Source organism: Ascidiella aspersa, chromosome 6 (genome assembly GCF_963924565.1).
Source record: "Ascidiella aspersa chromosome 6, kaAscAspe10.2, whole genome shotgun sequence".
In the NCBI taxonomy this organism is placed as follows: domain Eukaryota; kingdom Metazoa; phylum Chordata; class Ascidiacea; order Phlebobranchia; family Ascidiidae; genus Ascidiella; species Ascidiella aspersa.
Window position 1 is genome coordinate 32,794,370 of NC_139452.1, and position 11,012 is coordinate 32,805,381.

General features: G+C 37.3%; 2 protein-coding genes across 3 annotated transcripts; one reads left to right on the forward strand and one right to left on the reverse strand.

Annotated features, from left to right (window-relative positions):
- Positions 1-1,950: 1,950 nt before the first annotated feature.
- Positions 1,951-4,277, forward strand: LOC146141347 (nucleolar protein 56-like). The gene has a single exon (XM_083391426.1). The coding sequence runs from the start codon at positions 1,964-1,966 to the stop codon at positions 3,800-3,802; it is 1,839 nt and encodes a 612-aa protein (XP_083247552.1). The 5' UTR covers positions 1,951-1,963; the 3' UTR covers positions 3,803-4,277.
- Positions 4,278-5,118: 841 nt separating this feature from the next.
- Positions 5,119-7,957, reverse strand: LOC146141348 (barrier-to-autointegration factor-like). 2 transcript variants are annotated; one of them, XR_014501311.1, is made up of 3 exons: positions 6,880-7,957; positions 5,538-6,432; positions 5,119-5,496 (listed from the first exon to the last, which is right to left on the reverse strand). XR_014501311.1 is itself a non-coding variant. In XM_083391848.1 (2 exons), exons 1-2 carry the CDS (start codon positions 7,003-7,005, stop codon positions 6,289-6,291), a joined length of 270 nt encoding a protein of 89 aa, XP_083247974.1. In that variant the 5' UTR covers positions 7,006-7,957; the 3' UTR covers positions 5,119-6,288. The 2 variants fall into 2 exon arrangements, 1 of the variants encoding a protein (XP_083247974.1); XM_083391848.1 differs by having other exon boundaries at positions 5,119-6,432.
- Positions 7,958-11,012: the final 3,055 nt, after the last annotated feature.

An 11,012-nucleotide genomic window follows, 5' to 3' on the forward strand; every position in this document is an offset into this window, starting at 1 on the left:
ATAAACCTTGGACGAAAATGCGGTAGGATTCTAGACCAGCGTTTCACTTTTAACTCTTAGCACCGCAACAGTCATATTTTTAAGAAAAATTTAACTTACTTTGTAGTAACCGGACAACATTTTTACGGGCGCGCGATGTAGGCGGTGAGTTACCTGACAATTGGATTAAACTTTTAAGCAAATTAAATGGCACGTAGACGTAATATGGCTCTTTATCACTCCTAGCGGCAGCTGGTCTATTACTGTTGCGTGTTTCAAAATTTCTTCCTTATTTGTTTGCTTTTGTAGGCCTAATCTTCCAGCCTCAACGTAAGATTTAGGGTTCAAAAACTTTACGGTTTTCTTAAAAATCGAAATCATTTCCAGTTTTAGCTGCAATTAAACAAACTAACCTCGTACTAATGCTTCAGCCCCATTGTACGACACACCCTGAATACTTTATTACAGGAGTTTGTATGTGACATTAACTGAAGATGAAACAAGCTCGTATCGAAACGTCCAAATCAAGATGATGTCAATCTACTCGATATTTTCGGCTTTGCAATTTATTATCAAGCTATATATATATATATATATTTTATCATATTAACCAAATTTACAACGAACAAAGATGCTGTATTTTGGGTTACTCCTTTATTATTTTTTTTATAATAAACTGAAGATAATACAAACTTGGAACATAATTACAACACGAACCGTTGTGAGAACGCAGCCCGGGGTTAAAGGTTGATCTCGTGGCGAAAATGTTTTGCAAAAAAATTTACAAAATCACGTTTTACAAGTTTGTAATGTATTCAAAAGTTTATTTTTGTGTATATTAAATATTTAAAAGTACTGCATTAGGTTTGTATGCATCTTTATTTTTTAATACCATGTTTTCCGCATATTGGTAATCAGTCATTTTTGAGTTGTAGCGTAAGAAGATAATTGCTAATTGTTTATGGTTTATTAATGGTGGAAGGGCGACAGTTGTAAACTTTATAAACGGTATTTGGCGCTGGTCTAGAATCCTACCACAGTTCTAAAATCAACGCACAAAATTTGAGTTAGGTTGCGGGTGGGTCAAGTATTATTATATTTTTGGTTTAATAATAATACTTGACCCACCCTAACCCAAATGGTGTTTCGTTGTGGTAGGATTCTAGACCAGCGCCCGGTATTTAACTTCAATTTCAAACTTTAATGTCATAGTTGCTTGTTAGAAACTATTATTGTAGTAAATAAGTCGTTCTTAAAGTAAGGTAAAATTTTCAACAAATGGAAAGTCCATTTTAAATCGTTTATTCAAAATACTTAAGTCAAGTCATTCAAAACAATAATTAAAGCCATCATTGCAACTAAACACTAGAAAACATTGCCTTAAAATAAAATTAATTAATTTTGACTCAAATTTTGGGTTATTATTTATAATTGCTTTGCAAAAGATGCCTCAAAAGTCCTTTAAGCGTTGTGTAAAACCAAACACTGCACGTGTTTACTTAGCTATTTTTATTTGGATTAAAACTTCAAAACTTGCGCACAGCTTGGCTGAGTAAAAATATTTATTGCCAATTTAATAAGCGCCCTTCGACTTAAAGGACCAGTAAAAAATATCACGAACTATTTTATAAGTTAAATCATAAATCGGCTAATTTTTAAGCCTCGCATTGTTCCCGCACAAAAATATCCGAGGGATTATAAGACCTGCATTTTTGTTTTATTTAAAAGGAGACATAATTGATAGAAGTTTTTTGATATATCTTGCATTTGTGAAATAATTTGACTTATATACAGTTTGCAGAGTTGAATGTACGTCTTGATGTGCCTGTTTTGGTATTGTGGCTTGATATTTGAACCTCAAAACACTCTATACCCCTGCAAATGCCAATAATTAATTTAAGAGTTTAACTAATTAACAATCATACAATCTACACAAAATCCAATTAATTTTAATATTTTGTTTCAGGTAATTTCTTGTAAAATCATGGCAACACAGCTTTATGTGTTGTACGAGCACGCTTCAGGTTACGCACTTTTCTGCGTCAAAGAAGTTGAAGACATCGGGGCATTGTTGCCGACCGTCGAGAAATCAATCACTGACTTCTCACTTTTCTCGTCCACTGTAAAACTTGTCGCCTTCTCTCCGTTTAAATCGTCTACAAACGCTTTGGACAACATCAACGCCGTCTCCGAGGGAATTGTCCACGATGATTTGAAAACGTTTCTTGACACAAACGTGCCACGAAATGATAAATCTGGGGTCCTTCTGGGCATCGGTGACACACGGGTGTCCGCTACCATTCAAGATGAGCTCGGGATAAAGTGTTCAAACAGCGATGCAGTTGTTGAAATCATCAGAGGAGTTCGATTCCATTTCCCGAACATGGTTAAGGGTCTCACGATGCACGGGGAAGCAAAAGCTCAGCTCGGACTCGGACACAGCTACTCAAGGGCAAAGGTCAAGTTCAATGTGCACAGAGCAGACAACATGATCATCCAGAGCATCGCGCTCCTTGACCAACTCGACAAGGACATCAACACCTTCTCGATGCGCGTTAAGGAGTGGTACTCATATCACTTTCCAGAACTTGTTAAGATCAGCAGCGACAACTTCATGTACTGCCGCTTGGCAAAATTAATCGGCAACCGGAAAACCATGGCTGAAGATATCGAGGAAAAGTTGGAGGAAGTTACGATGGATTCTGCGAAAGCAAAAGCGATTATCGCAGCTTCAAAGATGTCAATGGGGATGGATGTTTCTCCGATCGATTTAATCAATATTGAGTCGTTTTGCAGCCGGGTTATTTCACTCTCCAATTATCGCAAGAGTTTGGTCGAATATCTTCACGCTCGAATGCAGTCGGTCGCTCCAAATTTGTCAACGCTCATCGGAGATGTCGTTGGAGCGCGACTTATTGCTCACGCTGGAAGTTTGACGAGTCTCGCTAAATATCCCGCTTCCACTGTTCAGATTCTTGGGGCAGAAAAAGCACTTTTCAGAGCTTTAAAGCAACGCGGTAATACGCCAAAGTACGGCCTCATTTTCCACTCTACGTTCATCGGACGAGCCGGAGCGAAGAACAAAGGTCGCATCTCGAGGTATCTCGCTAACAAGTGCTCCATCGCTTCGCGCATTGATTGCTTCACAGAGTTCCCGAACAACATCTTTGGCGAGAAGCTGCGTGACCAAGTCGAGGAACGACTAAAATTCTACGACAGCGGAGAAGCCCCGAGGAAAAACGCCGACGTTATGAAGGAAGCAATGAGCGAAGCGAATGATTTCATCCAAGCTCAAGTCAAGGAAACCACGGCAACCAGCGGAGAAAAGAAAAAGAAAAAAAAGAAAAGGAAGTCGGAGCCGAACGCAGAAATAATCGAGCAAATTGCTTCCGATGGTGACGAACCTTCGAGCAAGAAAATCAAAGCAGATGATTCCGTCGTCAAAACTCCAAAGTCAGAAAAAAAGAAGAAAAAGTCCAAGAAAGTTGATGTTTCCGTCGTCGAGGAGGTTGTAGTCCCGTCACCGGAGGCGCTAAAGAAGAAAAAGAAGAAGAAAGATAAAAGCGAGAAAATGGACGTCGACCTTTCGAAATCCGTAAACGACGTTTCGATGACCGAAGAAAAACCAAAGAAAAAGAAGAAAAAGTCACTAAATGTTTCGCAAGAAAACCAGGAAAATGTTTCTCTGGTCGTTGCGGAAACACCAAAGAAGAAAAAGAAGAAGAAGTCGCTAGATGTTTCTGTCGCTTCTTTAAATGGTTCGACTGATGTTGATACAAGCCTCGTAAAGCAGAAAAAGAAAAAGAAAAAAGTTGCAGCTTAATAATGTTTTTGCTAAATATGAGTTTTGTATCCTTGGAATTGTGGGTTTTCTACAAACATTTTTAACATTTTCTTTATCTTAACTTTAATGGTGCATTTTTTTGATTTAGAATTGTGAGAATTTTTTTTTAGTGAAACTGTTTTTTAAATTGCTTTTGTTTAAGACCTTTTTCTTTATAAAGCGTAGATCTCCAGTTTCTTAGCTGAAACTGTTATACTGCCTTTGTCTAAATTCTTACACACTCTTTTAGGACTGTTAAAACAAATTTAGTAGATTATTTTCTTGTAAAATTGATAGACAAAAAGCATTTTGTTACTTTGTCAAATTTCTTCATTAATCATAACTTTTTCACAAATCTGTGCACCACATTTCTGCTGTACATTTGTTAACTTTCGTTTGGTGATCATCACTGCCCTTCGTTGTGGGAATTGTACAAATATTAGCTCCGGCTAATTTCAATAAAACTGCTCGTAATGGATAAAAATGTGTCTTGCTGTTGTTATACTGCCTAGATGTCAAGCTTGGTTAATAACTGTGTAACCAAAATCTGAAGAGTTGAACTTTAAAAATGAAATAAAAAGCCCAAATCGTGTGTTTGGCTAAAAAAATATAGAGGCCAAGTCTTCCTAAAGTGTTTTCTTCACAAACACCATGTTTAGTGTCGGACCCGAATGACATTGGCAAAAGCAGAAATTAAAACTGTAATCTGTCGCTAAATGATATTTAATAACGTGAACCACCTGGACATTTTTCAGTCCTGCATTTTTTGTAATTTTGGACAACAACTTTTTTGTTGCAAATAGTCATAGAGGGCCACAATTGAGAACGAAAAATATAGTTATAGGTCTAAATGTAGCGTGCGATCTTTGGTCGCCCTAAGCGTTAATTTCTTCGTTTCTTTGGGCATTTTTCCAAACTATTATCTATAGCGAAATGAAAACTATATCTATAGCGAATGAAGGGAAACTTAAGAGTGTTAAGAAATATGAGTTTTGCGCATGTTAACACGAAAAACTTTTATAATAGACCCCGAACGGTTTTATATTTTTGCAAATGTAATAAAATAGTTTTCAAACTACTAGTTTTTTCAGTTTTTATGAATTAAAAGTTTTTGCGAAAAACTGTTTTGTGTTATATTTACATTTTAACAACAAAATTATGCTAAAGGCATACTGCACAATTCGAAGCATTTCCACCTTAACTGAGTGTTGAAGGTGAAGCAAGTGGGTTGATTGTGAGTTCTCATTAATTGTCTTTGCCCGGTGAATCTTCCCTACTTCTTCAATGGTGATATTAGAGTCAGATTACAACTCCACACAGTTTTTGTTGGCTGGTGTTAAGCAAGACAGCAACCAACAACCGTTCTGTTTATTGACTAGACATGACTGGTGTATATTGATATAACGCTCTCGCATATAAAAGTTGAAAATTTTGCATGAAAAAAGGCGACACGGAAAAGCGGAAATGTTTTATAACCCGAAGCCTTTTTGGCAGCCAGGAATTGTGACAGTAACGTGTTCACACAGGTGAAATACTTTTATCTGTAACGGAAATATGTGTTACACAAAAACATTTGTCATGAGTGAAAACAGCCGAAGCTTTGTTCTCAGAGTGACAGCGAAAGTTTTCAATAAAAGCGTGAAAAATCAACATTATGCACAATCAATAAACATCTGAAATACTCAATTAAACACCTGAAATACTCAATTAAACACCTGAAATATCAATTAAACACCTGAAATACTCAATTAAACACCTGAAACGACCCCAGATGCTACAAAGGTTTAAGTTAGGTCCTTGTTCAAATTTTGTTATTTCAAATTAGCATTGCTTTTTACCTTTGTCAGCACAACAACCTGCCATTTTTTTAGCAAAGTAATTTTATGTAAAATAATTTTTTTATATTGTTCTTTTACAGAATTAATTGTTGAACGAATTAAGCGCAAAAAACGACAATCAAGGACATCGCAGATTTTTACATAAAAGAAATAACGTGTTGCAACAAATGTATTGTTAAAAATTGAGATACACACAGGCAGTAAAAGTTGTTTCCTCAAATGAAAGAAATAACTAGTGAGTATCAGCACAGAAAATAATTTGCACAAAATCGGAGAAACTTTTTAAATAACCCGAAACCATAAAGCTGGTTTATGATTGCCGATCACTGCTAAACAATAAAAATTCTGGTAAATTGCAGTAAATCTTAAGGCACGACATTGTAAGTAAGCTTGTTGTGTTTCGACAACAAAATCTTGCCCTCCAACAGGACACATGTTAATTTATAATTTGTTGTTTTTAGTTCTGCTCCGCTTTTATTTAACATAGGCGAAATAAATTACAAATATAAGTTGATTTTTTTAAAGAAACGCCTCATCGTGTAATTTAGTCGTGTCTTAAAATGTTAAAAGTGATTTGTAAAAAGCTGAACATTCAACAAAACCGTTGGCTTTCCGCGCGATTACAGGTGACGTCATTTGTTGATGACGTCACAGGAAGTTCCTGATCCACTCCTGCATAGCGTTGAATGCATCAGCTGCTTGCTTCTTGTTGGCGCCGAAGTTCTTCACATACTGGCAACATTCTCCGGGGTCCATCTTGCGAATCAAGAACTGGCCGAGTAAGTCCTTGGCCTGAAATATTCCAAGTTCGAGTATTTTATGCGATGTTTTATTTGCTGCGTTATGTTCCATAAAAAGTTAAATAACTTTGAAACATCCGAAACGTCAACACAGTGTGTTCTGCGATCTAGCCCTTTCAGATCGTCCTGACGAACGTTTAATTACTTACATAATACACATGGTGATTCGGAAAGACGTTCGTAAAACCGTCAGCTTATTAGAACGACGGTCACGGTTTGACCGAGGTCGTGAGTTCGAATCTCATCACAGGCTGGTTGTTCTCTAGCCTTGCTTGCATTATAATCCTGATAAAGCCGACTGATTTCTGATTGACTCCCGCTTTGTTATGTTTTGCAAATTTAATTTTTCTACTTTAACCCAAAATATTTTCGGTCAAAAATAGCCATTTAAAAATGTAAAAAAAATCACAGAAGTGTTAAAGAAGTTCGTTTCACTCACGCAGTTGATGTTGTCATCCTGCAATCTCTTCCCGAGCACTTTCCCGATCCCTGGGACTTCCTGGATTTCTTTGTTCCTCATCGGACCTGAAACGAAACTCTCGTGCTTCTTGGTCGTTGTTGCCATGGCAACCACCTGCAACACTACAACTGAGCAGAAAACTAGATTGGTGAGCCAGTTGGTCTTACCTTTAAGGTGAAAAAGGGCTAATTCGTGAAAATATGGGTGTACACGAAATAACACCTAAAGAATAATAATCCAAGATAACATTAAGGGGAACACACTTCTTCGTCGTTGTTGCCATGGCAACCACCAACACTACAAACAATAAGCCTTGCGAAGCAACAATATCTAAAGCAGAAAAATTTATAAAACCATAGTATTAACACCAACGACATAATAAAGCTATTCATAATAAAGCTAGCTATTTACGCGGTAAAATTTACTACAGAATAAGATCGTCTGAATGAGACATAAACCTGTCGGAATAAGTCCTAGATCGGAATAAGACCCAAATGGACAAATTGACGCCTGCAACTGTAGGTAGAGGGTATGGAAAGATCGGGGGCCGTCGGTCTGGCATCGGCCATTCTGGTGTCGACGTTTGGGCGCCCTAGTTTCAATAGTTTAATGGGGATTAATCCCTGTGCAGTTGCCCCCTCAGCCGCGGTCGCAGCCTCGTACTTCGTGTTAAATCACCCTGAAATGCGCTTGGTCGCGAAGAATCACTCAAACTCCGCGCAAAACTCCGCGCGCTAACGATTTTCAGTATAGTACTTCATTTTCAGCCTTGCAAATTTTACATATAACGTTATTCCAGCCTCGCATTTAATCTGCACAAACGTATATCAGCGCAATATCTAAAGTTTCCAATCTGACACGTGCGTTACTTGGTTTTCAATTCCACAACTAACAGAGAACAAACAGCCACAAATTCGTTGTTACGTCACAAACAACCTGAAGCCTCACTTTTCGCTTTCAGCCAAAATCGCATTCGTCCCCTAAGACTTTTAACACCAACAGCCCATGCACTAAATTCCCACTCCGATGTTCCCAGGTAGTTATAAACAGCGTAATGCTCGGGAATTCCCTAAACACCTACGTACCAGATTGTGTGGGCGGGGAATCGATGCTCGAAAACAGCGCTTTCAAGACCTAACCTCAGCAAAAACTAGCCAAGCACATTTCTCAAGGCGAAGGCCGTATCCATAAACACACCGCCGCCCATATATATCCCTTGCACTGGAATGGTTACCACTTGCCTACATTTTTTTCAGTCGGGGATTATGTTTTACATCATTTTAGACATTTGCTTTTTTAAATTGAAAAAAAATTTTATATAGAAGGCAGTGGTAAGAGAACGGCGTTCCCCTACAATAATTAGGCGTATCGGAAAAAATATATCCCTTTCAAACGGCGCCATGTTCCAAAACCATGTTTGCCTGTTTCAGTGCATATTAATGCATGACACCTAAAGTTAAGCCCACTTGTTTAAAGCTACATGCTTTATGAGCCCAAACCGGTGGGGACAACAATTAAACAAAATGTTTAAAAGTGAATAACTGCTATATCAAACTTATTTGTCAAACTTTTTTTTGGTTTGCGTTAATTCGTTTTAAGAACAACATAGTTAGCTATTCAATTCACGACAACACTTATTTGCAAAACTGCATACAATGTTAAACTGTTAAAGAGCAACTTGTTTAGCTGAAACCCACCGAACATAAAGGCCTTTTGAACTGTATCAGCGGTTTGCCCGTCACTGTTGCGCATTCAACCGTGTCCAAGCAAGGGCTTGTTGGCTTTTAGCACCGTTGCGCTGTTGAATGCTGCCAAAAAACTGCGTCGTCGACAAACGGAAACGTATTCAAAATATTGGGAATATATCTTTTATAGTATTTGTTTTATTTTCGGCGAAATAAAGAATATTAAGAAATTTAAAAGAAATGCCGGTATACCAAAAAAATCGCAAGATGCGCCCGGACACAAAAAGATTAATAACACTGAACTACTTTAACTATGATGGTTATCTCGTTTCTTTAAAGTACTTTTATTACACTTTTCATTAGTATGGATGACGACCTGTGGACTCGAATTTTATACAAAACTAACGCTTTTTGTACCACTTTACTGCCTCAAGTAATTAAACACGTTTCTAAGTGAAAAAAAGATAAGAGGTCCTACTGATTAAAAGTTGTTATAACATTTTAATAACACAATTCTTAGTTAACATTTTGTGCGGCCCGCAGAGACCTTTCTGAGTTTGGTTTTGGCTCGCGACTAGAAAAAGGTTGCCGACCCCTGGACCCCTGATTTATGCTTAAGGGCAAAGTTTAAAAGCCCTGGCTAAGCGATGTAAACCTCGAGAGAATCCGTGTGATCTTCGGAAACGCTCTGGCTTGATTTTTCGTCTTTAACCCAAGCACTGACGCCCCACTTGCTTCCAGGTATTTATAAACAGCGTAATGCTTGGGAAATCCCCTAAACACCTACGTATAAGCTTGTGTGTGGGCGGGGAATCCCCAAACTTACGACACTTCAAAACACACAGTTCGCCAAATTTTCGCGTTTTTAATAGAAATGGTGCCATTTTTCGTTTTTTTTTGGATATTGCATAGGTTTGTAGATTTTCACAATTAACGATATTTGACGATTTAATCGTTGATCGTAAAACAAAGTAACAAAAATATATTGACTGCACGAATATTCGTGGGATTTCATTTACTTCGCCAAGCTGAAATAATGTTCTTCACGGAAAATACTTTCTTTCTTCAACTTACTTTACATATGCGGCCAAGTAATTTCCTATTAGCTTGTTTGAAATGGTCGGGGGATCTAATAGTTGATCTAATGCGCAATATTTACACACAAAAGCATTAGGAACGCGTTTAGCGCATTGCATGTTTTTTAACGACAAAAAGGAGCATTAAATCATAATTCAAATAAATTTCTGCGGTTTTAAATGCACAATATTCAAGCCAAAGTTGAAATAAAAGTACAAATTATATTCATCCATAAAACATGGATAAGCTTGTTTACAATGGATTATACATAACTATCAAAACACCCAAACAAGTCCACACCATTAATATAAGTAAGGATGTCCGGCAATATCATATCGCAGCCGAAACCCTAAGTGTTAGCCGGTGGTTTTTTAAGGTGTTAAAATTTCTCCAGCGGTTTCCCAAATATGGACTTGCAACTACAATAGCTATTTTTGGGTATTTAAATGAAACACTTGCGGTCTCTTAAAACTACTTAGCGGTCACCCAAACCAAACCTTAAAAAAACCCTGAGTGTTAGTATCGGTACTCGTCCGATACCAAGTAATATTGCAATTTCATGCATGATTTGCCTCACAACGCACCAATTGCTACCTTAAATGGTCATTTATAAAATATAGTAACTGGAGGTGACTGAACTTCTCAACACGAAAGCAAATTGAAACCTAATTGCCTGAAAAAATACTTTGAACGTTTCAATTTCACCTATTTTGATTGTTTAAGCATAGTCATGACGTCATTTTTTCTGTCGGCTCACTCCAAAATATCGGGTATCAAACATTCCTACAAGAAAAACCTCGCACAGCAATATTGAGTTGCTTTGGTGAATCGGCTTAATTAATCATTAACAACAATATGTTTTGTTGTGTCAATCGATTTGTTACAAAACGTGGTCACCTCCTACTCTGTAGTGCACATATAGCTGCACATTAAAACTACACTTATATTGGCTGTTAGGGAACAAAATTTAAAACTGGTGTCTTAAACATTGATTGAAATATTAAAGACTAAATAAACGGAATTCATTGACTTTGTACACTGATCTACTTGCCCAAATATTTTGTGGCAAAACAGCTTTACTTAACGCCATTTGAAGTAAATCGTTGCGCTTTAGGGTTTCGGGGCAAATCTTACTTGAAAGTGATTCATTTCAAAGAAAACTAAAAATAATCAACAGTCACTAAATACAAAGTAATTAGTTTGGTTGACGCTTTATTTCCAACTTGGATAAATACACATTTCATTACAAAACCTCCTGTTGAGGCCAGTTGCTTGCTTTGGTTTCAGAGGTTTAACTTGGACTTTATTCTGCAAGTAGATTTACAACAAGGACTTCTTAACTTGCTGCAG

Bases quoted from the DNA above. Each gene is read 5' to 3' on its own strand.
- LOC146141347 (XM_083391426.1), top strand. From the start codon at position 1,964: ATGGCAACACAGCTTTATGTGTTGTACGAGCACGCTTCAGGTTACGCA.
- LOC146141348 (XM_083391848.1), bottom strand. From the start codon at position 7,005: ATGGCAACAACGACCAAGAAGCACGAGAGTTTCGTTTCAGGTCCGATG. The intron at 6,433-6,879 runs GTGAGTGAAACG...GGAATATTTCAG, and splicing joins AGGATGACAACATCAACTGC to GCCAAGGACTTACTCGGCCA.